This window comes from Dermacentor variabilis, unplaced genomic scaffold (assembly GCF_050947875.1).
Source record: "Dermacentor variabilis isolate Ectoservices unplaced genomic scaffold, ASM5094787v1 scaffold_24, whole genome shotgun sequence".
Classification (NCBI taxonomy): domain Eukaryota; kingdom Metazoa; phylum Arthropoda; class Arachnida; order Ixodida; family Ixodidae; genus Dermacentor; species Dermacentor variabilis.
In genome coordinates this window covers 711,221-738,614 of record NW_027460412.1, presented here as the reverse complement: position 1 = coordinate 738,614, position 27,394 = coordinate 711,221, and the positions used below count along the sequence as shown (strand labels likewise).

Genomic DNA, 27,394 nt, shown 5'->3' with positions numbered 1-27,394 from the left:
CAACAACTTGTGCTTCACACCGCTTATGTTAGGCTGAGTTTGCAAGGCTGTCTCCACAGGCGGCTACAAATGTCCTCCTGACGCCCTGTCCTCCCATACCTGATGGCGAGTACGTCGTGTCGCCACTTACTGACGTGGCTTTGTCGCGCAATATTGCCCTGCCGAGCACCTTAATCCGGATCCGCGAAAACTGCACTTGCGTGCCCATCCTCAATTTCGGATTTTCGTCGCATGTGCGGCCGCACATGTCACTCCTTTGGAAGAATTTGAGGTTGCTTCTTTGATTTCTCAGCCCTTCCTCAGTACCAACGGACCTTTGTCACCCACTCCTCCGTACTCGATGCCTGCAGAAGATGTTTCTAAGATGATCACCCCTGACCTTCATTCCGAGCAAGCAGCAACTCTTCGTCACCTCCTGTCATCTTATTGGGACATCTTTGATTTGGACGACCGCCCACTTGGCCAGACATCTGTTGTCACGCATCGCATCAACACCGGTGATGCCAGCCCCATTCATAGGCGGCCATATCGTGTCTCCGCGACAGAAAGGGCCATCATACAGAAAGAGGTAGACAGGATGATGAACAAGGACATCATTGAACCTTCCAGTAGCCTGTGGGCATCACCGGTTATCTTAGTAAAGAAAAAAGACAACTCGTGGCGCTTCTGCGTTGACTACCGTCACCTCAACAGGATAACAAAGAAGGATGTTTATCCCCTGCCTCGCATTGATGACGCTCTTGACTGTCTTCACGGGTCGCAATACTTTTCATCATTTGACCTCCGCTCCGGCTATTGGCAGATTAGCGTCGATAAGATGGACCGCGAGAAAACTGCCTTCGTCACACCGGACGGTCTGTACCAATTTAAACGGTCTGTACCAATTTAAAGTCATGCCCTTTGGATTATGCAATGCGCCAGCCACATTCGAGCGCATGATGGACTTTCTCTTGTGCGGCTTGAAGTGGTCTACATGCCTCTGTTACCTCGACGATGTGAGTGTTTTCGCCGAATTTTGAGAGCCATCTGCGGCACCTCACAAACATACTCTCCGTGTTTCGCAGGGCTGGCCTTTAGCTAAACTCCTCTAAGTGCCATTTCGGTCGCCGTGAAATTAGCATGCTCGACCCCCCCATCTTGTAAACGCCACCAGAATCCAACCTGATCCACAGAAAGTTCACGCCGTGCGAAATTTTTCTGTACCTTGTTCAACAAACGATCTCCGTAGTTTTCTGGGCTTATGCTCCTATTTCCAGCGATTTGTGAAAAATTTTGCTGACATCGCTCACCCTCTCACTGACCTTAAGAAAGACATCTCTTTCTCTTGGGGACCACTGCAGGAGAAAGCCTTCTCTACCCTGATTGAGCGGCTTACAACTTCCCCAATTCTGTCACACTTTGACCCTTTTGCACCCACTGAAGTACGAACTGACGCGAGTGGTCATGGCATCGGCGCTGTCCTCACTCAGAGTCAACGGAGCCAAGACCGTGTCATCACTTACGCTAGCTGCCTTCTTTCCACGCCCGAGCGAAATTACTCCATTACTGAGAAAGAATGTCTCGCGCTCGTATGGGCGGTCGCGAAATTTCGGCCGTACCTTTTCGGTCGAAGCTTCTGCGTCGTAACCGATCATCAAGCCCTCTGCTGGCTCTCCTCCTTGAAGGACCCAACTGGACAACTTGCACATTGGGCATTGCGTCTACAAGAATATAAATTTTCTATTATGTATAAGTCAGGGTGCCTGCATAAAGACGCTGACTGCCTGTCCCCCAATCCCGTGGATCAACTGGACGATACCGATGCAGACTCGGACATCAGTGTTCTATCCCTCTCCGGCTTCCTCCATATTGGCAACGAGCAGCGCAAAGATCCTGTTCTTCAAACACATATGGAACGCCTAAGCTCCTTGCCCAATGACCCGTCCCTCCGGATGTTCACCTTGCGCGATGGAACTTTATACCGTCATGGCATTCGTCCTGACGGCCCAGAGCTCCTCCTAGTTGTTCCCAAGCACCTTCGACTCGCCGTGCTCCAGCAACTTCACAACGCTCCTACTGCTGGACATCTGGGCATTACTCGTACATATGACCGCCTGCGGTGCCGCTTCTTCTGGCCCGGCATTTATCGCTCTGTGCGCCGTTATGTCGCTTCTTGTGACTTGTGTCAGCACCGGAAGACGCCTGCTATGCCTCCCGCTGGTTTGCTGCAACCGACTGATATCCCTACAGAGCCCTTCTTCCGTGTGGGCCTAGACCTCCTTGGCCTGTTTCCAATTTCCATCAAATGAAACAAATGGATTGCTGTAGCAACTGATTTTGCCACGAGATATGCCATCGCATGAGCGCTACCAACCATCATAATCATCATCATCCTGGTTACGCCCACTGCAGGGCAAAGGCCTCTCCCATACTTCTCCAACAACCCCGGTCATGTACAAATTGTGGCCATGCCGTCCCTGCAAACTTCTTAATCTCATCCGCCCACCTAACTTTCTGCCGCCCCCTGCTACGCTTCCCTTCCCTTGGGATCCAGTCCGTAACCCTTAATGACCATCGGTTATCTTCCCTCCTCATTACATGTCCTGCCCATGCCCTTCTTTTTCTTGATTTCAACTAAGATGTCATTTACTCGCGTTTGTTCCCTCACTCAATCTGCTCTTTTCTTATCCCTTAACGTTACACCTATCATTCTTCTTTCCATAGCTCGTTGTGTCGTCCTTAATTTGAGTAGAACCCTTTTAGTAAGCCTCCAGGTTTCTGCCCCGTAGGCGAGTACTGGTAAGACACAGCTATTATATACTTTTCTCTTGAGGGATAATGGCAACCTGCTGTTCATGATTTGGGAATGCCTGCCAAACGCACCCCAGCCCATTCTTATTCTTCTGATTATTTCCGTCTCATGATCCGGATCCGCCGTCACTACCTGCCCTAAGTTACGACTAAATTGCTGTTCTCTCACGAGACTGTTAAGCAATACTTTAGTTTTCTGCAGATTAATTTTTAGACCCACTCTTCTGCTTTGCCTCTCCAGGTCAGTGAGCATGCATTGCAATTGGTCCCCCGAGTTACTAAGCAAGGCAATATCATCAGCGAATCGCAAGTTACTAAGGTATTCTCCATTAACTTTTATCCCCAATTCTTCCCAATCCAGGTCTCTGAATACCTCCTGTAAACACGCTGTGAATAGCATTGGAGATATCGTATCTCCCTGCCTGACGCCTTTCTTTATTGGGATTTTGTTGCTTGCTTTATGGAGGACTACGGTGGCTGTGGAGCCGCTATAGATATCTTCCAGTATTTTTACATATGGCTCATCTACACCCTGATTCCGTAATGCCTCCATGACTGCTCAGGTTTCGACTGAATCAAACGCTTTCTCGTAATCAATGAAAGCTATATATAAGGGTTGGTTATATTCTGCACATTTCTCTATCACTTGATTGATAGTGTGAATATGGTCTATTGTTGAGTAGCCTTTACGGAATCCTGCCTGGTCCTTTGGTTGACAGAAGTCTAAGGTGTTCCTGATTCTATTTGCAATTACCTTAGTAAATACTTTGTAGGCAACGGACAGTAAGCTGATCGGTCTATAATTTTTCAAGTCTTTGGCGTCCCCTTTCTTATGGATTAGGATTATGTTAGCGTTCTTCCAAGATTCCGGTACGCTCGAGGTCATGAGGCATTGCGTATACAGGGTGGCCAGTTTCTCTAGAACAATCTGTCCACCATCCTTCAACAAATCTGCTGTTACCTGATCCTCCCCAGCTGCCTTCCCCCTTTGCATATCTCCTAAGGCTTTCTTTACTTCTTCCGGCGTTACCTTCGGGATTTCGAATTCCTCTAGACTATTTTCTCTTCCATTATCGTCGTGGATGCCACTGGTACTGTATAAATCTCTATAGAACTCCTCAGCCACTTGAACTATCTCATCCATATTAGTAATGATATTGCCGGCTTTGTCTCTTAAAGCATACATCTGATTCTTGCCAATTCCTAGTTTCTTCTTCACTGTTTTTAGGCTTCCTCCGTTCCTGAGAGCATGTTCAATTCTATCCATATTATACTTCCTTATGTCAGCTGTCTTACGCTTGTTGATTAACTTTGAAAGTTCTGCAAGTTCTATTCTAGCTGTAGGGTTAGATGCTTTCATACATTGGCGTTTCTTGATCAGATCTTTCGTCTCCTGCGATAGTTTGCTGGTATCCTGCCTAACGGAGTTACCACAGACTTCCATTGCACACTCCTTAATGATGCCCACAAGACTGTCGTTTATTGCTTCAACACTAAGGTCCTCTTCCTGAGTTAAAGCTGAATACCTGTTCTGTAGCTTGATCTGGAATTCCTCTATTTTCCCTCTTACCGCTAACTCATTGATCGGCTTCTTATGTACCAGTTTCTTCCGTTCCCTCCTCAGGTGTAGGCTAATTCGAGTTCTTACCATCCTGTGCTCACTGCAGCGCACCTTGCCGAGCACGTCCACATCTTGTATGATGCCAGGGTTAGCGCAGAGTATGAAGTCTATTTCATTTCTAGTCTCGCCGTTCGGGCTCCTCCACGTCCACTTTCGGCTATCCCGCTTGCGGGATAGCCGAAAGTGGAAACAGCCGCAAACTCTACTAATAACTCTCCCCTGCTATTCCTAGTGCCTATGCCATATTCACCCACTGCCTTGTCTCTAGCCTGCTTCTTGCCTACCTTGGCTACCAACCAGCTGCGCTACAGATGTCGCCGACTTCTTACTATACGACGTCATCCTGCACCAAGGTGCCTCTCGCCAGTTGCTGACGGATCGCGGCCGCTACTTTCTATCGAAGGTCGTCGATGATCTGCTCTGCTCCTGTTCTACAGAACACCAGATTGCTACCGTGTACCACCCTCAAACGAACGGTCTCACCGAGCGACTCAACCGCACGCTAACTGAAATGCTGGCCATGTACCTTTCCGATGATCACCGCGACGACGACGCTTTACCATACTTCACTTTCGCATGCAACTTGTCCCATCACAACACTGCCGGATTTTCACCATTTTACCTGTCGTACGGCCGCGACCCCACCTTGCCCTTCGACACGTTGCTACCTTCCGCAGTACAATCACCCAGCACTAGTTACGCTCGCAATGCTATTGACTTAGCCGCCCAGGCCCGAGAAGTCGCCCGTCATCGCCTCACAGTTTCACAAGCTTCTCAAAAGCGACGCTACGAGCTTCGGCACCGAGACTCCCATTTTTCACCTGGTTCCCTTGTCCTTCTCTGGACGCCTTCACATCGCATCGGCTTGTCGGAAAAACTACTTTCCCGTTATTCTGGTCCATACAAGATCTTACGCCAACTGTCCGACGTGACACACAAGATCGCCCCAGTTGGTCAGCCTTCAGTGCCTCCGAACGTCACCAGCGATGTTGTCCACGTCGCCAGGCTGAAGCCCTATGTCCCCCCATTAAGTGAGGCTCTATAACTTGCACCGGGACGGAGCTACTCCGCAGGGAGGGTGATGTTACGGTGAAGGAAAGGAATAAGTTGGATTGGACTAGAGGAAGACGAAGTCTGGCAGTTGTCTGAACGCCATTAACCTCAGTGGTAAATATACATTATTTTACACTCGTGGGCCTGCTTTCTTCCTGCAACAATATACAGGGCGTTACAGCTGACTTTAGCTAGAGTTTAAATGTATGCCGATGCACTCGGACGACGCGACCAAATACATGTTGCTTACTTTTGTATGTAGTGTGTCACGCTATTTTTTGTAGTTTGCTTAATTAGATAATTAGTAAACATAATTTAACCAACTTCTGAAGCAACGAAGTTAGGCAAAAAATTCCAATTAGAAAGTTGTAGAGAACTTTGCAAAACGACCGATTAGACAGTTTCTAACTTTTTGTCTATTCAATATTCGTGTTTTTCAGCTTACTGCGGATGCCCGCAAAATACACAAAAATACCATGACTTATTTATTTATTTTATTTCATAATACCCCTAAAGGCCCCCAAAGTATTACATAGGGGGTACCGATACATGAAAAAATGTGAGCTTTGCGCGTTACAGAAAAAACAACTGAAGTACACAAAAGTTATACAAAATTTTTACAAAAGAAAACACAAAAGTTATACAAAAGTACGATCTTTAGCAAAATATACAAGTAAACAATATACGAAACATAATATACGAAATACATTAGGCAAGTGAAACTCAGATAGAAAATACAAAACTGTCTGAGAAAATAAATTAAGGGAATTAAATAGGTACAATGTAAAAGAAGTAAAACGGGGTGTTGCTCTAAACTGCTTCAGTTGTCACGTTAATAAATTAATGAGACATGAATCCACTTGTACAATGTGCACGCAGAATGGTAAGACAATGATCAAAACAATATATACACTGAACAACGTATGAAGAAACGGTACATGATGGATATTTACATGTAACTATTGCGTAAAAGTTCCTGAAAGGTTGCGACATCGGTTTGAGTAGCAATGTGTGATGGTAGGTTATTCCATGCAACAATTGTTCGGGGAACGAAGGAGTTAGCATAGTTAGCTGAGCGACAACTGATGCGTTTTATCTTGAAGATATGGTCTGTGCGTGGAAAGAAGGCTGTCGCTGGTTCGAAGATACGGTGAAGCTGCGGATGATGATAAAGTTTGTGCAGCAGTGAGAGGCGGGCAATTCTGCGGCGATGAGATAAGTCGTCAAGCTGAGCACGAGCTTTTAGTGCTGAAATGCTAGCATAGGGTGAATAATCAGAAAAAATTAAACGGACCACACGGTTTTGCAGTGATTCGATTTCTTGGGTGATATATGTTTGAAAAGGATCCCAGATGGCTGATGCATACTCGATTTTGGGGCGTATTAATGTGATGTATGCTAGTCTGCGTAGTTTAGCTGGAGCATGCTTAAGGTTGCGTTTGAGGAGGCCTAAAGAGCGGTTAGCTGATGCCAACGTCAGGCGGATGTGATGATGCCACGTTGGATCAGACTGTAAGTGAACACCAAGGTACTTATATGAAGTTGTAAGTTCAATTATGTTGTTAGATATTACATACGATGTTGGAATACGGTGGTTGCGCCTAGTAAATGATAATACCTTCGTTTTAGCTGTATTAAGAGTCATCAACCATGTTGAACACCATGTGTTAATAGCGTTAAGATCGGTTTGAAGAATATCTTTGGCATTGTCGCATGAAATTAATCGATATATTACGCAGTCATCGGCAAAATGTCTGATGTGGGAAGACACACAGTTAGGCAGGTCATTAATATAGATTAAGAAAAGTAAAGGGCCAAGAACGCTGCCCTGCGGAACACCGGAGGTTACTTTGGTATAAGAGGAAGTACTGTTGTTAACAGCGTATATTGTACTCTGGATGAGAGGAAATCCTTAATCCATCCAATAACGGTTGGGTGTATGTTAAGGTTCATTAGCTTCAGTATTAGTCTAAGGTGAACAACGCGATCGAAAGCTTTCGAGAAATCCAGGAAGATAGCATCAACTTGAAAGCCTAGGTCTAGGTATGAATGTATGTCATGTAAAAAGCCGGCTAACTGTGTTTCGCATGAATAACCACGACGAAAGCCATGTTGGTAATCAATAATTTTGTGCTCTTCTAAGTAGTTAATGATTTCAGTATACAAGATTCACTTGTGTGTCGTGATTTCAGTGTCATTTTCGCGTCGTCTTAGAGAGTGCATCGTCATATTTTTAAACTCTGGCTAAAGTTAGCTGAAACACCCTGTACACAACAAACTACTCATCATAATCGGCCCATTCCATTTGCCTGCACTTCTCTGAACGAGTTCCCGAGGTGCTGCACTTCACTATTTGGTTTTACCAGTTCAACATGGCTAACAACAGTCTGCACGTCACCATTGGCTTCACTCGGCGCAGGATGAGTTCGTAGCACTCCTAGCACTTGTCAGGAAGGTAGCACAGTGTTCACGGGCTCTGCCGGTTCCGCAAGAGCAAGAACTGGGACTGAACTGGCAGGAACTAGTTCAAGTGAACGTTAAATTCAAGGAAGGGCCCTAAAATTTAAGTGGCACACATACAGCATGTAGATAATAAACAGCAAAGGATAATGCTACAAAAAGAAAAGTTGAACACAATGCAATAAGCAAGAAATACATATTTATCGGACATAAAACAATATTGCAGGTATAAAAAAGGGTGACGTAACTAAAAGAAACACTTTACCTGACGCCAGGAGAACAGGGCATCCTTAGAAAATTATATTTAACAGCAGATTGCATCCATTTCATCAATAATGCAACTGAAAAGTCTGCAGAATACAACACCTTCATATATACCTTTCACAAATTATGGTAAGATATTGGATTTCAGACCCACGAAACACAGAACCTCTTAAAAACCTCTTGAAAAGGCTACAAACGGCTATAGACGTCTTGGTGTATGGTAAGACTGAAAATAGAATTTCTTCTAAACATAACCTCGGCACTCGGAATATGCTAGTATATATATATATATATATATATATATATATATATATATATATATATATATATATATATATATATATATATAGACAGGTGTCAGTAAAGTCTGTTTTCGTAAACACATTCAGAACGTCTAACTGAAGAACTTCTTTAGATCTTTTTGTCTAAAAGTGCATAAAATGCCAAACGACGCGTTAAAAGTGCGGTTACCGCCAGCATTGGCGAATAAAAGACGCCACAAACAAATCGAACTCGTTGGAAGCAACATAATAAGTTGGCTTTAATGTTCAATAATTTTACACCAGAACTTCAACAATCAAGGGCATCCGATTGTTTTCCATACGGGGCGCACACATGACGCCTGGAAACCATTGTTCTATGCTTGCGCAGCAGCTACTGACAGCAGCAGGAGTGAAACGCCGGTGTTGCAGTGACCACAGCGGTGTCACAGGGCCACCGCGCTGCGATCACTTCAGCAGCAGTCAAGTAGGCACGCTCCAAATTTGTAAGACATCTCATTCCGTGCTGGAAACACTGGGATTTGGAAAACATATTTAGTTTACCAACACGCCCAACAAATGGCAATGCTGAAACACTGGGAGGCAGGATGTTTAAAAAAAAAACGGCCACTGCCGCCCGCAATGTCTCGGTCGTGGGTTCGTTATGCCAGTTGTGCGTCATTCTAAGCCATTCTGTACATATATAATGGATATTAACTGAAGTGATTTAGCTGTGCTGATGCTGTTTGCAGCGTGTTTTGCATCAGTGCTTCATGACATCGGCTATATTGCGTGTTTTCGCCAACAGCTTACTACCACAATGGCGTGATCTGCATACGCCGCCTTCGTGTCTCGGTGCGTTCTTGTACGTCGCACGTTCAGATAACACTTTTTCTGGTAAGTGAAATGAATTGCACTTTGTTTGTCGTCAACAATGTGAATATTTTTAGGTGTTATCCACGACAATTCTTGACTGTTGTGCGGGTTTTCGTCATATTTACTTTACACAAGGGTTCTGCTTGTGTTCAGCAGTTCAGCACAACCGCACTCCCCGACTTCCGCAACACCAGTCAGAACTCTGCCCTGCTTGTTAGTCTTCATGGTTAACGTAGCACAAATCAACCGAAGGGAGTGCATTCGAAGACAACGCGCTGGCTGTAATCCAGAACCAGACTGAACTCACCCTATTTTGTGCCCTTTTGTTCTTGCATGAGTTACAGCGTTGCGTGCGCGTGTCAGTGATTATGCAGCTTGTAGCATTCCCACTTTAGAGCAAAACAAAAATATAACTGCAATTGAAGTTTACTTCATCTATACAATTCCAAATGCAATCGTCTGCTGATGTACAAATTTCACTTGTGTTTTGCTATAAATAAGCAGCAAAACTTTTAGCCTAGCAGGTGCTTCACCTGGGAGTGCAATCACGACTGCGTGGCATTTATTAATGAATGACCGTGACTGGGTCACCTGATCTGTAATTGCAAATTTGTCTTTCAACTGACTTGATACTCTCTTTTGTTCCTTTCACTCCATACACGGCTGGACATCCTTCTTGTACCTTGGCACTAACTGAATGACGGGACCTCATCATGATCAGTGTAAGCCAATGTACTGTACCCTCTCTGGTCCTCCCAGTGCTTTGTATATGAGTTAAGGCCAGGGAGCGCTTCGTGGCAAAATAGCTAGTTGGTGTCTCACTAACGGGCCAAAAGTAAAAGTGTGGCAGTTTGGGTGAGTTGGTATGTCATTACCTTTTTAGGCTTGTAGCGCAGCTCAGAAAGAGCAAAACGGAAGGTGGAGGGGGTAATGAAAAGGAACGGAGAACAGAGTGAGCACTAGCGAAAGAGTAGCATACGGGTCACGAGTTGTAGCAAGAAAGGGGCCCATTGGTACGTCATGACTTTTTTAGGCTTGTAGTGCAGCTCAGAAAGAGCAAAAAGGAAGGTGGAAGGGGTAATGAAAAGGAACAGAGAACAGAGTAAGCACTCACTCTGTTTTTCGTTCCTTTTTATTACCCCTTCCACCTTTCTTTTTGCTCTTTCTGAGCTCCACTACAAGCCTGAAAAAGTCATCACAAACGGGCATTTTTTTGCACTGGTCCCTTATAAGTTGCCACTATTATAACCAATTTCTCAGTGGCAGTGTACATACACAGTTCTACTATTAATTAGTTTCCCTAAGCCTTACAAATTTAACTGTAGATGGTGTTAGGAATGGCCGTACGGGGTGACAACGTGCCAGCTATTTCAGCCCGCTGCACATGTTCTAATCCAACCGGACCGGGCGCACTTCAGAGAACTGCGAATAACCGGCAGCCACGTGGCGCAGGGTCAGCTCAGGAATGTGCTACCGGCCGTGCCACCCGGGACGGAGCAGAGTTCTACGAAGCCCCTCTGACGTCGGCTCCGGACCTTCACACCTGTGTGTGTGTGCGGCACTGAAACCTGTGCAACACGTGTATGTGAGCCCGCCTCCTCCAAAAGGGCGGGTCATCTTCAATGACGTCGAACTATGACGTCGAGCGGAGACGATATAAGCAGCGTTTGTCGGCTGCTAGTGAGTGCTCGTTGTCGTGCTAGAGATGTACTAGTGAGCTGAGTGCTCGTTGTCGTGCTAGAAATGTACTAGTGAGCTGCGTGCTCGTTGTCATGTTTAAAATGTACTTGTGAGCTGTGTGCTCGCAAGCTTTTTGCTGTATGTTAGTCTTGCGGGCTCCATATGGGAGTCACGCTAGACTGTCGATATATGTCTGGTCTAAGATGTAAATAATGTAAATAAATCCTGCTCGCCTAAGTCCCGACGAAGAGTCAAGCTCCTTCCTACAGCTACGACTGCCAACTCTAATAGTAGTCAGTGCTACGTAACAACTCACAAATTAACTCTGTTGTGTCGTCATTTACCAGCATTCCATGCATGAGTAAAAATTTGCTACAGCAATGTACATTGCACCTAGCCTCCTTCATGCACAAATGTATTTAAGCCAGTATGTGATTAGTTCTGTATTCTAAACGTTTTCTGTGTGATTGAGTTTCTTTACAAGAACTTACTGTACAGCATCAGCAAGCAGTCTAATTTAAGATTTATGTGTGTGCTGCAAAAGGTATGCTTTGCCACCACAATTGATAAAACATGGTCTGAGGCTTCCACAGAAGAACAAACATCACTTTCGCTCTACTACCGTCATCACTTGGCTAGCACTTGCCAAATGAATCCCATCAGGTAGTTTGTGCAGGCTGTTTTTTAACCTTATTGTGAGGAAATCGCACAATGATGTGTGGAGGCGCCTGCATCTGAGATAGAGATTGTGCTCCAACACATGTGCATGTAGAACAGGCATGATGCTGAGGATTTCAGCAGTTTGCAGAGGTGCTTTCAAAATTTTGTCATAACTATAATTTTACCTGTGCAGTTTTTTGTCACCTATTTCAATATCGTTGGAATTGTTATCAGAATTTAGCAATTTATTTGCCCTGGCCCATTAGCCTGCCACATTTGACTTCTCACTAGGTGGGCAATTATTCAACATGGACCATTACTTGAATACACCTTTTTGTGTGCAGTGGCTTCTCAATTGCGAGTCAACGTAGATGCTCAGAATTACCTGAGGCTATAGATGCACTTATGAATTTGCTACCAACACAAATCGCTTTGCACTTTCTTGGGCAACAAGCATGTTAACACTTACAAGACAGTGGGCAATGTTATCGTTTGATCACATCCTGAGATACTTCCAATTCTGTATGACACATCATCCAAAGTGATGCATCATTGGTGTGACGTATTGTCCTAAGCCAATTAGGGTCACATGAAAATATACAGCAAAAGTTATTGATCCAGCTAGGAGCATTGCGTTGGAACACTACTTTATCACCAGTCCTCCTTTGCATGCTACCTGCTTACTCTGTACTGTGTCGTGTATAAGTTTAAAAAAAAGGCAACAGCTAGGCAGTGCAAAATGCCACACTTGCTTTTAGTTTAACAATATAAAATGCTATGTAACTTTTTAATTAAGTTAGTACATTATTTACCTACAGAGTGGATTACTGTTTTAAACTGATATTTTGCAGGAAGCTTCTCAGACTTGTTTGACAAGTTGATAAGTGGCTTTTTAGCCACAAAACAACATATAATAATTTCAACACTGACTGTCTGACTCTGCTCTGCAATTTAATAACTCAGGGTGTCTACCAAGTTGACATTCCCAAATTGCCTGAGTTTTCCAGGTTTTCCCTGAGCACCTTTACAAAAGTCCTTGAATGAGCCCAAACTTTGTTTTATGTCAAGACAGGCTGACACCATGTTGCCCTTTGCTGTCGCTCTCTAGTAAGCATGTTGAAACAAAAAATGACAATCTAGTTTGAATAGTAAGGAGTAATAACTATATTATTTAAAAAGAAAACAGAAGGAAGGTGCTAGTAAAATGCACAGCGAAAAAAAAAGGTAAAACCCATTCCAAATTCAGTCAAACATCTTTAAATATGTATGAAAAGGAGATGCACAGATAAGTAAATATTTTTTTGAATATGAGCTATTTCTATCAACTGATAGCAAGCCCATCGGTATGAGGCCTGAACTTTGTCACAACTAAGATTCTCTCTCAGCAGCTGGGAAGTCAACCTCAACTGTCCTGACATACTCTCAGCCCGTACAAAACATCTGTGTTGGGTTTCACTGCTTTAAAGAGTTTATTTTGGTTTAGATCAGGGACATCTGCATCTCAGCGTCAACCAACACTGTTTTTTGAGGTCATCATCATCATCAGCCTGGTTACGCCCACTGCAGGGCAAAGGCCTCTCCCATACTTCTTCAACTACCCTGGTCATGTACTAATTGTGGCCATGTTGTCCCTGCAAACTTCTTAATCTCATCTGCCCACCTAACTTTCTGCCGCCCTCTGCTACGCTTCCCTTGGAATCCATTCTGTAACTCTTAATGACCATCGGTTATCATCCCTCCTCATTGCATGTCCTGCCCAAGCCCATTTCTTTTTCTTGATTTCAACTAAGATATCATTAATTCGCATTTGTTCCCTCACCCAATCTGCTCTTTTCTTATCCCTTAACACTACACCTATCATTCTTCTTTCCATAGCTCGTTGCGTCGTCCTCAATTTAAGTAGAACCCTTTTCGTAAGCCTCCAAGTTTCTGCCCCAATACGTGAGTACTGGTAAGACACAGCTGTTATAAACTTTTCTCTTGAGGGATAATGGTAACCTGCTGTTCATCATCTGAGAATGCCTGCCAAACGCACCCCAGCCCATTCTTATTCTTCTGATTATGTCTCTCTCATGATCCGAATCCGCAGTCACTACCTGTCCTAAGTAGATATATTCCCTTACCCCTTCCAGTGCATCACTACCTATCGTAAACTGCTGTTCTCTTCCGAGACTGTTAAACATTTCTTTAGTTTTCTGCAGATTAATTTTTAGACCCACCCTCCGGCTTTGCCTCTCCAGGTCAGTGAGCATGCATTGCAGTTGGTCCCCTGAGTTACTAAGCAAGGCAATATCATCAGCGAATCGCAAGTTACTAAGGTATTCTCCATTAACTCTTATCCCCAATTCTTCCCAGTCGAGGTCTCGGAATACCTCCTGTAAACACGCTGTGAATAGCATTGGTGAAATCGTATCTCCCTGTCTGACGCCTTTCTTTATTGGAATTTTGTTGCTTTCTTTATGGAGGACTACGGTGGCTGTGGAGCCGCTATAGATATCTTTCAGTATTTTTACATACGGCTTGTCTACACCCTGATTCCGCAATGCCTCCATGACTGCTGAGGTTTCGACTGAATCAAACGCTTTCTCGTAATCAATGAAAGCTATATATAAGGGTTGGTTATATTCTGCACATTTCTCTATCACTTGATTGATAGTGTGAATATGGTCTATTGTTGAGTAGCCTTTACGGAATCCTGCCTGGTCCTTTGGTTGACAGAAGTCTAAGGTGTTCCTGATTCTATTTGCAATTACCTTAGTAAATACTTTGTAGGCAACGGACAGTAAGCTGATCAGTCTATAATTTTTCAAGTCTTTGGCGTCCCCTTTCTTATGGATTAGGATTATGTTAGCGTTTTTCCAAGATTCCGGTACGCTCGAAGTCATGAGGCATTGTGTATACAGGGTGGCCAGTTTCTCTAGAACAATCTGCCCACCTTCCTTCAACAAATCTGCTGTTACCTGATGCTACCCAGCTGCCTTCCCCCTTTGCATAGCTCCCAATGCTTTCTTTACTTCTTCCGGCATTACCTGTGGGATTTCGCATTCCTCTAGACTATTATCTCTTCTATTATCGTCGTGGGTGCCACTGGTACTGTATAAATCTCTATGGAACTCCCCAGCCACTTGAACTATCTCATCCATATTGGTAATGATATTGCGGCTTTGTCTCTTAACGCATACATCTGATTCTTGCCAATTCCTAGTTTCTTCTTTACTGCTTTTAGGCTTCCTCCGTTCCTGAGAGCATGTTCAATTCTATCCATATTATACTTCCTTATGTCTGCTGTCTTACGCTTGTTGATTAACTTCGATTTTTGAGCTCAAGCTCCTTCAAAGGGGCGGCGGCACGCTTCCTTTCCCAATAATTCCTCAGTGCATCAATCCTTTCTGTTCTCATCTTCCTTTTGCCATGCGTTCACCCCATGGATCATTTTAAACATCCTCCTGGTCAGTTGTACAGTAAACGTCAGATTTTTCGGACTCCCAGGGGGCCGCAATGACATCCGAAAAATCGGGCAGTCAGAAAAAATATGAATGCATGTCTTTAACTGCCGTTAAGGGCTAAAATTGCCACAGGCACGTCTGAAAAAGCTCTTAAGGCCTGCCAGTACAACTATTAGGCATATCGGTGCTCGTACTATGACAGGGGACGGGGGTGCACGCGTGTATAATTAAGGAATACATACTGTGTCCCGTGACAATTGCCCCTTCCCACGCTTGTTACGCTTCGCCGCGTAGCACTGCTGTACTGAGGCTAAGCTAACTTTTGGAGGCTGGCATTACGCAACACGCTGTGCTCTGTGAGCTTCGAAGCCAATCACGAGGATTACAAAGGCGGAGTCGGTGCCATTGCTGACAGGGGCGAATTCTTTCAATGAAAAACACGGCACCGCACGGCAAGAAGCTTAATAGCGAACGTAGAAGCAGCTAGGCCTAACGTTGCCGTGGTGGTGGCTATATGGCTGCTAGCGGATCTGCGTGCGAGAGTGCCGGTTCGAGGCGGCGAGATAATCAAAATGGTGGCGGTGGTGGCTTTTAATGCCGTTTCAGACTTGCGGTCACGGCAATATACATCGACTATATGGAGTACGTGGTGGTGCCGCAAAGCCGTGCGAATTATCGGACATGTCCGAAAAATCGGTCGTTAACTACTCTGGCAATACCTCGTGCCGATGACACGGCGTCAATGAGGATTCGTTGCGGTTGCTCCGTTACTGGAGCCAGCATTAACACGACTTTCGTTCCCTTTCAATAAGTTACAGCAAATTTTCCCTGATAGAAGCACAAATTCCCTGAGTTTTCCCTGAGTATTTCCAGACTATTTAAATTCCCTGAAAATTTTCGGTTTTCCCGGTTGGTAGACACCCTGTTTAAACTATATGCCAGGAAATATACTATGTCATAAGAAGCCAACAAACAATGACACCAAGGACAACATAGGGGAAATTACTTGTGCTTAATAAATGAAATAAAGAAACGATAAATTAATAGAAAAAATGTGGATGAAAAAACTTGCCGCAGGTAGGAACCAAACCCACAACCTCCGAATTTCGCGTGAGATTCTCTACCAATTGAGCTACCGCAGCGCTGTTTCCCCATCCACTTTCTTGAGTATTTATGATTCCTAGTAAAGAACCCTGGCAGTGTTAGCCAGCACCACCACTAACAGACCTTGGCGGCGGAGGTGGAACGTCCTTTTTGCCGCAGGCGACACGAGAACGTGATCTTTTTGTGTGAATGCAACTGGTCCATGAACCCACACATGCTACCTAAGGCATCGATGTTGCCGGATTCGAGACCCTCGTTATGTAATAAACGAGAAGAGTAGTAATTTTAAACATCACATACATACCTTAAGATACCCGTAATTTAAGAGAAAGGAGAGCTTAAATTTATTTTTAATTTGAGCCAAACTTCTCAGCACATATTGCTAATTGAAGTTCCAAGTTCAACATTCCCATTTCCTCCCTTGCCTTATTTCCCTCTTCTGTGCAGGTATTGATTGCCTATGTCTACGAGAACTGTTGTGTCGAGACACAAGAACCTTCACGCATGGTCTGTGACAGCAAGCTTTTGTGGGCAGCCAGTGCTCATCTATGAAGGCTGGCCTGCTTTGGCAGCGGCGGCATTTTATCTTCAAGATTTATCCATGATCACCTTTGCTGCCATTTGTCACTCTTGTTAATTACACTTTCTGCATCTTTTTGAATTTATTAGGTAATAAAGCATGACTATGTGACATGGTGTGAAGTAGATGTCTTGCTGCATTTTTCACTTGCAATAATCTTTTATGCATGAAAAACTAATCGTACAGTGTATGAAAAAAAAAGTAACAGCATGTTATGATTTATCTTTCAGTTCCGGTAGCATGCAACTACCAAGAAACTCACTAATGGATGGTATGCCGAAGAACTGGCCATTATTTCTGCATGATGCTGTGCAAGCATGTGGCGTTACCTTACAAGGGGCACCCACAAAGTTACAACTTACTTTAAAATGAAGCATGGACATCAGAAAAAAATATATTTATATTGCCAGATAGAGTGGTTCGCAGAGTGTTTTTCCAAATGTGTACTATCCTTTATTTCTTAATTCATTGCAGCACAGCGTTCTGTTTTGTATGATGGTGTCAGGCTATTGTGCCTGTGCATCACTCTACCCCTAACTACTTGTGCATCACTCTACCTGAGAAAATAAACTTTTTTTTTCTGATGTCCGTGCCTCATTTAAAATAAATTGTAACTGTGGGCAAGCCTTGTGTTACTGTAACAGCTGCCGCAATAATCTGAGAGTATGCCTAAAAGAAGTCTTCAGTTGTTCTTGTCAAGCTGTCCATTCGCCGACTTTTATCGTAATGTTAGCAGGGCTTACTGAAGTACTTCTAGACGTCCATGGCTACAAAATGTCTTCATCAAGACAGCTACTAGTCTTTTGAATTAGCCGTTCAAGACATCTTTTAGACATCAAATAGCTGCTTGCATGTTTCACGGGTAGAGATGCCAGTTGTCACAGCGGCATTCCTTATTCAAGGAAGCATATGCCTACCCAGATTCCATAGTTTCCAAGAAAGAAAACTGCCAGGAATGCCGGTCAACAACAGGGTGTCTACCAAGTTGACATTTCCCAATTGCCTGAGTTTTCCAGGTTTTCCCTGAGTGCCTTTGCAATATTCCCTGAGTGACACAGAACTTTGTTTTATGTAAAGACGGACTCCCTACATCATGTCGCCCAATAATGTCACTCTAGTAAGCATGTTAAAAATAAAAAACAACTTAATCCAGTTTGAACAGTAAGGGGTATTGTTTAATTTATTCAAAAGGAAAACAGAAGGGAGGGGGTTAGTAAAATGCACAGTGAATAAAATATCTTCTAAAGCAGTAGTAAAACCCATTGCAAATCGATTTGAACATTCTCAAATACGAATAAAAAAGATGCATACAGGATATTTTCGACTATGAGCTATTTCTATCAACTGATAGCAAGCTAACTGGTATGAGGCCCAAACTTTATCACAAGTGAGATCCTCTCACAACAGCTGGTAAGTCAACCTCAACTGTCCTGACGTACTCTCAGCCTGTGCACAAAGCCTCAGTGTTGCGTTTCACTGTTTTAAAGAGTTCTTTTTGCTTGGATGAGGGACACCTGCATTTCAGCATCAGCCAACACTTTGCTTTTAGAGTGCAAGCTCCTTCAAAAAAACGGCGGCATGCTTCCTTTCCCATTCATTTCTCAATGTGTAGGTCCTTTGTCTTTCCGTTCTCCTTCGGCTGGGTGTTCGCCATACGGACTATTTGAAGCATCCTCTTGGACAGTTGTACAGTCAGCGGACGATTTTTCAGACTCCCTAGGGGCCGCGAAAACGTCCGAAAAAATGAATGCATGTCTTTTAGAGCCCTTAAGGGCTCAAATCGCCACAGGCACGCCTGAAAAAGCTCTGCAGGCCTGCCAGTACGCTTATAAGGCATATCGGTGCTCATACTGTGACAGGAGATGGCGGGTGCACGTGTGTATAGTTAAGGAATATATACTGTGTCCCGTGAAAGTTGCCCCTTACCACACTTGTTATGCTTCACAGCGTAACATTGCTGTAATGAGGCGAAGCTGACTTTCGGGAACCAGCATTATGCAATGCGCCGTGCTTTCCGAACTTCGAAGCCAATCGCGATGACCACAAAGGCAGTGTCGGTGCCATTGCTGACAACGGCAAATCCTCTCAATGAAAAACACGGCACAGGACGGCAAGAAGCTTAATACCGAACCTCGAAACAGCTAGGACTAGTATTGCTGCGGTGGTGGCTACAGCTGCCAGCGGATCTGCGTGCGAGTGTGCCGGTTCGAGGCGGCGAGGTTATCAAAATGGCGGCGGTTGAGGATTTTATTAATGCCGTTGCAGGCCTGCGGTCACAGCAAAGTGTCCGGAAAATGTGCCGGCTGAAGGGTTCTTGCATCCGAAATTTTAGACGTTCTTATAAGTTGACCCTATGGAGCACGTAGTGGTGCCGCGAAGCTGTCCGGATTATCCGGCGTCCTGAAAGTCGCTCGTTGACTGTATTCTGTCAACTCTTCCAGCCGACGATGCGGCGCCAAAGACCATTCGCTACGATTCTTCTCCGTTACTCAAGCTTGCATTCCCGCCACTTTCGTTCCCTTTCAATAAAATTACAGCTAATTTTCTCTGATAGAAGCACATATTCCCTGAATTTTCACCGAGTTTCCTGAGAATTCCCAGTTTTCCCAGCTGGTAGACATCTTGAACAAGAATGTGGGGCAAATATACATGCTTGCAAGAAGTAAAGAAAAAGAATCTCAGTAACCTGCAACTTGCATATGACAGTAATACTACAGTGAATGACAACATTCTGCATCGTAAGCGGCGTTCTTACTGTTTTAGAGGCCTATTGCTGGCACAGGGGGGTGCAGCGGTGGCTTAGAGGTAGAACACCCGCCTCGCGTGCAAGAGGTCCGTGGTTCGAATCCCGGTGCCTCGCAATTTCCCACCGCATTTAAAAAAAAAGAAAAAAATTCGCGTGCTGATAAAATTGCATAAACAGGCCTGGAGTGTGGCCTGATCCCGGTGACCAGAACCGATAACGCACTCCCTCACCAAAGCAGGATTGGCCACCCTGGTGCAGTACTTGGCCACAACCTCCTATATGAACACAACAGTAGAAATCTGGAGGCTTACGAAGAGGGTTCTACTTAAATTGAGGACGACGCAATGAGCTATGGAAAGAAGAATGATAGGTGTAACGTTAAGGGATAAGAAAAGGGCAGATTGGGTGATGGAACAAATGCGAGTTAATGATATCTTAGTTGAAATCAAGAAAAAGAAATGGGCATGGGCAGGACACGTAATGAGGAGGGAAGTTAACCGATGGTCATTAAGAGTTACGGAATGGATTCCAAGGGAAGGGAAGCGTTGCAGAGGGCGGCAGATAGTTAGGTGGGCGGATGAGATTAAGAAGTTTGCAGGGACAACATGGCCACAATTAGCACATGACCAGGATAGTTGAAGAAGTATGGGAGAAGCCTTTGCCCTGCAGTGGGCATAACGAGGCTGATGATGCTGGCATAGTTATTTGAGTAGTTTCTAATACTATTACCATCTTTTTGATTACGAGAAAATGACTCCCCCCTCCAATGTGAACGTCTCCAGACAAACAAAAGTTGCACCACAAGGTGGCACCAAATTTGTATGACCTCAGTATTTTCCACTGCATGTCACACCCTTCTAAAATCCAAGCAGCACTCGTGCAACATCTGATGATTTGCTATAACTCTCAGGTTTTCTAAAACATACGCCAGTTGTGAGGGTGTCTTACAATTGCCAAGATTGTAATTGTTCACCTGCACCATACTTATCCTGCATCTAGTCTTCAGGACTAACATATGATGTAATGCCTACTTGGCTAAAAAGTTGGAAAAGTGGCTTGCTTGGCATTATGAAACATTGTGTTGTCCTCTTCTCGTCCGTGTTCAATTGTGCACTGGAATGATGTTTCATAATGCCAATCACAACCAACTAGCCCAGCTGTCCATACTTAGTGGCTTGCTTGATGTACAAAATAAAATCTCTACGCCCTATACACAAATACAGGAACTTGTCCGAGACTCTTTAGTTCATAGTTTGTTCTGCCATCATACTGTTTTTACTCCTGCACCAATGCGCAGCATACGAAAGTTACGAATTCTAACGCATGCTGAAATCCATTAGGTCACATATCTGCTTTTATCATAGTGGAATAGTGTTTAAAAAGACAGTCGCTTTAAGAAATATACAGACCCACTGCACTAGCTCAGTGCCTATGGCTTCAACTATGTCCTAACACATGTGGGCGAGTTCATCTAGTAGCTTCCCCTTGACAAAAGCACATTTAATAATAGGCACTGCAGCCAAATTACTTAGTTTCATCTGGAGCAAAACAATTGTATAAGCACCATGGCATCACAGGAACTCTAGGAACATAATACTAAAAACAAGAATGAGTGTGATACTATTTCCGAGTGTATGCTCACACATCCTGGACATCAAGAATAAGGCATGCAAAAATCAGGCACGAGTTCAAAGCAATGACTACAAAGTTCAATTCGTTACACAACGACACTGAATGACTGATGCGCAACAGTTATGCCTTCCATATATGGCATGCCTGGTACTTCCTTTATCAGTGATTAAAGAGGACTAACTGTTGTTAGTTAATTTAGGAGGACTAACTGTGCGCTAGTTAATTTTGCATAAAGGGGGAATGAGATAAACATTCAAGAAGTTTCAAGAATTGTATTTTAACATTAGAAAACCTTATTAACAAAAAAACAGCCATTGCAATATTTAAAAAGGTAAGACTCAATGAAAGCGCCTTCTTTAAAGCATACCTCCCGAACGAACATAAATACAACACAAGGCAATTAACTTACAACAAGGGTAAGATCCGTACAAATTACGGCATGGAAAAGCAGGCATTCATAGTTGCAGATTTTCTGAATCATCACCCTGGCTCACTCACTATAATAAATGAATCACCGTCCCTTAGCACTTTAAAAAAAGAAGTGAACATGTATTTGCTGTCGCTTCAGGTATGACTGTTCATTCTTTTGTACACAAATCGCATTCAATATTTTTGTTACGTATTTCATGTACATTTAATTTTTTGGCGTATGTATCCACTTTGTGTACCATGCTTGCCCTGTGTGCTTGAGTGTTTTGTGCATTGGGAACGTGTCGGGGAAGGGGACTGACATTTAGCCAGGCATTCGTGCCTTTTTGTCAGCCTCTTTGACAGAGATTCTTTGTATTTTTTTCTGTCAAAATAAACATTCATTCATTCATTCAAATAAACTAGGGCAGAGAAACCAAAGTGTTACTTTTAGCTGTTTAATAGTAGGAAGGGTTTCACATACACATGCATGTATATATATACATTTACATTTTGCCATGCATACACACAAAAAATATAGAACACTATTGCAGTACGACACACGTACATCAAATATGGGCACTCGAAAGAGTTCATATTCTGAGGTGTGCAGTGTGATCGGCGGCTCATTTATACAACGGTCTCTGTTCTTTCTGATAAAATAGGGTCCCAGCAAAAGTCTTCAAGAGGCGTTACACTCCCGTACTCCTGCCAAGAATGATTGTCCTTGCAATGCGAGCCTCACAACCACACACAGTAATGTGTGTGCCCTTGTCCTTTATGTTGTTTAGTTTTCGTCCATGCTCCTGTAAGCGGTCCTTCACGCAACATTCAGTTTGGCCGATATGCACCTTACACTGCAAGACATGGGTATGGGATGAACCACACCTCTGGAACACTTTATGAAGGCCTTGTGCGGCAACCACGTCTTCTCTCATTGCAATTCAAGGCACACGGGCACACAAAATTATGTTTGTTAATGCGTTAAGTTCCCTAATGACATATTTTTTGGCACAGCTGCCACACATCCAAATTTAATTACCTTTGATTTGGTGATACTGATGACAGCATCTCCTGAAGTGAGCAATTTTGAGATACTAAACAAAAAGTAAATATCCATTTGCAAGTTTACTCTGCACCTTCATGAATAGTGAATCAAAAAAGCAAGCCTACTATAGTGCCGTTAGCTTGAGTTTGTTGCTGTCCTTTTGCAATGTTGCAACTGTCCATAGCGATTTCGGCCATTCTAAGCCAAATATGAAGCCCAAAACACTCTTGGCACATAAAAGCCGTTCCAACGTTGACCTGTGGAAGTTCACCAAGTACAACTCCTTACAGGAGCGTTGTAGTTGAAAGTTATACATAAATTATTTTTTACATGGTAGCGACATGGTAGACATCGAGACATGGTTTTACATGGTAGAAGTTTCAAATAGTTCAATTACTTTGCACTGCGCCAACTATGTAGTCAAGAGTATGCACTTCTCAGTCAAATGAGTTCTGGTGAATGCATTTAATAACGAATTACATTAAGGCAAATGGCATTACATTTCTCCATGTGGCATCATGCAAAGGGCATTAAAATATATGGAATTAGCAAGTTAATGTCATTTTCTGTGCCCATGTGGCACGGGCAATACCATAACAGGTAATATCAGGAATGCAAAAACACTCATGTACAGTGCATTGGGTGCCTGTTAGAGAACCTCAGCTGTTCAAAATTAATCTGAAGCCTTAAGACGACAGAAAGCTGAGCTAGTTGGTAAGTATTCATTATGCAAAAAAAAAAGAGGTGAGGCGTGCAGACAGAGGTGAGGCGTGCAGTTCGTAGGCATTCATGTTGTCCACTTCTCTACTCTTGTGTCCTGTCAGCACGCCTCAGCTCTTTTTTGCATAATAATCTGGAGTTCACCACTACGGAATGCCCTATAATGAGATAGTGGTTTTGGCACGTAAAACCCCAGAATTTAATAAAGCATATATAAACGTCACAGCATTTTGATTGTTTTCTATGCGTTCAAGGGGCTTGCAAGAGTATTTCATTTCAATGCTAGAAGCCATACAAAATAGCGCTGCTTGATTAAATTCATGTAACCGCCATTACAGTGTAACAAAAATTAAGCTAGACATTCCACTCCAGATGTTAAGTAATCGTCGTTCTATTGCTCTTTTATGCTTAATACACAAATATATTCTTAGCGTAACGCCGTCCCCACTGTCACTTGAAAAACCATTACGCACATCCAGGCGCCTTCATAATCACCTCAGCATCAAACGCATATTTGGTAAAACTAAAGTTTTCAATTCTTCAGCTTTGCCACAAGCCATTGCACTTTGGAACGATCTCCGAGATACCATTGTTTCAATCACTAACAGCGAACTTTTCTGCGAGCACTTGTATGCACATTTTACGAACTGAGGCTTTGTTCTGCTTACTGTTACTTTTCTTTGTTTGTGGTCATGCTCATCACGTATTTCGTTGTATAGTCCCCATCAATCAATGCTCCGACCGGAGCCTGTGATGTACCTTTAATAAAGTTGTGCCAACGAAGATTAGCCTGCGAGAGGCTACAAGAAAAAAATACCTTGAGCGTGGAGCCAAGGCAATGCTATGTTCCCTCGCTACGAGCATGCGAGGAAACATATGCTCGTTTGACGTAAAAAAAAAAGAAAATTGATGGTGTCCATAAGTTAAATATGTGCAAGCTGTGACCATGACTTGGGCAGCGTTTATATCACGGCGCCTGGGCAACGCCGAGAATCGAGCCACACATACTCGCATACCACGTACTTACCAGTCTGTTGAAATCAATGCCGCCGCATCGATGAGCCCCAGACTGCCTCGACAGCATGAGCTGTTGCACATTCACGGTTGAATTGAAACAAGGCGAAAAATGAATCGCATCATGACCTAGAGTGCGGAGAATTCGGTGCTGAATGAACACAGAACCTCAAAAAAAAAAAAGGTGTACCCATCGAAAATGACGTTTGCTCTAATGAGCAGTCAATCGACTAAACTAAAAAAAATTTAAAAGTGAATCCAGCTAAAAACTGCTGCGAAAACTACTGCGGCGTGACCCAGCCAGTTGGCAAACGGATAGGGCTGTGTCGGTTCACTCAGTATATACGGTCATAACATACCTCGTGAGAAACGCAGTCGCCGCATCTCAGCTTGGAACAATGCCGACAAAAGTATATGCGAGTAATCGGGCGCCTTGAACCGCAGTTGCAGACATAGAAAACTCGCTCATTCGTAAAAATGTCAGCAGCCATTTTGCTACTTTTGGGGATACCATTAGTGGCTAAAATGTACTGGCTAGTGTGCCTTGCACCAGCTCTTTTCAATGGAGGAGCGTGGCGCCGCCTGCAATGAATGCCTACGGTGGCCGGCAGACGTCGCTGCCATACGGGTGGGCAAATGTTCCAAAATGCACGTCCGCGGGGATAGACGAAATTCCAATCAAGTTAATTAATTAACTTGGCCCAAGAAGCAAGGAAACGCTGATAAAAGTATTGGAGGCAGTCATAACAAATAAGCAAATTCCGTACAGCTGGAAACAGAGTAAAATGAATTTGATTTATAAAGGAAAAGGTGATAAGAATAACATAAAATCTTTCCGACCAATTACGATAACATCAGTTATATATAGGCCGGCGATGCAGGCGGTGAAATTAAAAATGCAGTCATGGGTAGAAAGTAATGGAATACTTGGAGAACTTCAGAACGGGTTCAGAAGTGGTAGGCGCTTAGATGATAGCCTGTTCGTGCTTACCCAGTGCATAGAAATAGCTAAGGCGGAAAATAGACCTCTGTATTTAGCCTTCCTGCACATACGACAATGTGAACAGGGAACTCCTGTGGAACATATTAAAAGCTGAAGGTATCGGTAATGAGGTAATTGATTTTTTACAGGAACTATATCGAGAAAATAATGTTGAAATAACATGGGAAGGAATCAAGAGTACGACAACTGTCGAGGTTCACAAAGGACTAAGGCAAGGTTGTCCTCTATCACCACTGCTGTTCATGCTTTATATGATAAGCATGGAAAGAAGGTTACAACGAAGTAATCTAGGGTATAATCTGTCGTACAGATTAGGCGAAAAGGTTGTTGAGCAACGACTACCGGGTTTAATGTATGCGGACGATATTGTACTGTTAGCAGATAGCCAGGAAGATTTGCAAACTCTGGTTAATTACTGTGGGGATGAAGGAGACAGTTTAGGTTTCAGTTTTAGTGCAGCTAAGTCCGGTGGGATGTTTTTCAACGATACAACTGATCAGGAGCTTACAATACAAGGCCACGAAATACCCCGAGTGGCCGAATACAAGTATCTCGGGGTATGGATAAACAAAGGGCAGATGTACACGGAAAAGCACGAACAGTCTCTAATAGCAAAATGGCGAAGAGATGCCGGGATAATGAAACATAAGGCATTGTGGGGTTACAACAGGTATATATGAGGTACTGAGGGGCATTTGGAAAGGAGTAATGGTGCCGGGGCTTACTTTCGGGAATGCAGTCCTGTGTTTAAGGGCAGAGGTTCAGTCGAGACTAGAAGTAAATCAGAGAGCTGTGGGAAGGTTAGCACTAGGTGCCCACGGGAAAACCACAAACAGTACAGGGAGATATGGGCTGGGCATCATTCGAAGCACGGGAAGCTCAGAGTAAAATCCTATACGAAAAACGTCTGAGGCAATTGGATGATAACAGGTGGGCAGCTAAGGTGTTTAAATACCTATACAGAAAGAGCGTTGACTCACAATGGCGGAAAAGAACTAGGAAGCTAACCAGTAAGTATGCCAGACACGAGGACGAAAAAGGACAGCATTAAACGACAGGTTAAAGATGCGGAAGGTAAAAATTGGATAAATTCAATGGAAAAGGTGCATATTGTAGAACTGTATCGATACTGGAAACAGCAGATCAGGAAGGAAGCGTTTTATGATAACTCAAGAGGCAGTGCCCTACTCTTTGAAGCTAGATCAGGATGTCTTAGAACGCGGAGCTATAAAAAGAAATTTAACGAAGAAGAAGACACACGTGCTGTGTGTGGTAAATATGTAGAAACGATGGAACACCTCATACTAGAATGTGATGGTATCAATCCCGATGTCGATGCGGCCACAGTCACCCTTCCTGAGGCCCTAGGGTTCAGAGATGATAGTCATGTAAATAAATATGCGGTGGAAATTAGCAAAAGGCGATTGGAGGATTGGTGGCTCAAAAGCAGAGAGGTGACATCCCATTGGACCACACATCTCCAGTGAATGTCCAAAGGACGTCTTACAAAGGATATCTTGATGTCCGTCGGACATCCCTAGAAGTCCCGATGATGTACTACGGATGTCCATAGGATCGTCCGGCGCAAGAGAATTGCACATCCAACGAACGTCCCTCGTACATCAAAATCAAATATTCGGACGTCCGCAGGACCTTTGAAAATAACCCATTGGAGCACCAGCGTCCTACAGATGCCCAGCAGAGATCGAAAACGGGACATTCGGACGTCCCTGGGATTGACGTTCATAGAAACGTCCCCCGAACGTCATAATGGGATATTTGGACGTCCAAGAGATGTTTGAATACGGATCACTCCTATTGCATAACCCAGAGTACATCCTAAGGACATTTTTATCAGGATGTAGGATGCTTCTGGGATATTTTACCAATCGTCCAATGGACGTTTGTGGGACATTTGGTTGGGGATTTAGGATATCCACAGGGCGTCCATATTGATTATAAATTACCATAATTGGGACGTTCCTCCGAATGGACCCTACAGTGCAGCAAGCCTGCTGCAATTTACATA

At 43.8% G+C, this 27,394-nt stretch overlaps 1 protein-coding gene across 7 annotated transcripts in view; it reads right to left on the bottom strand.

The window, feature by feature from the left end:
- DCTN4-p62 (dynactin subunit 4) overlaps positions 1 to 24,933 on the bottom strand; it is a 446,441-nt gene extending 421,508 nt beyond the window's left edge. For 2 of the 7 annotated variants that reach the window (XM_075678497.1, XM_075678495.1), the window contains exon 1: positions 24,722 to 24,932. In XM_075678497.1, the coding sequence (XP_075534612.1) occupies positions 24,722 to 24,853 (132 nt within the window). In that variant the 5' untranslated portion in view covers positions 24,854 to 24,932. Of the gene's footprint in view, positions 1 to 24,375; positions 24,651 to 24,721 lie in introns of those variants that run through there. The other 5 variants (XM_075678492.1, XM_075678498.1, XM_075678493.1 and 2 more) reach the window with 4 other exon arrangements.
- Positions 24,934 to 27,394: the final 2,461 nt, after the last annotated feature.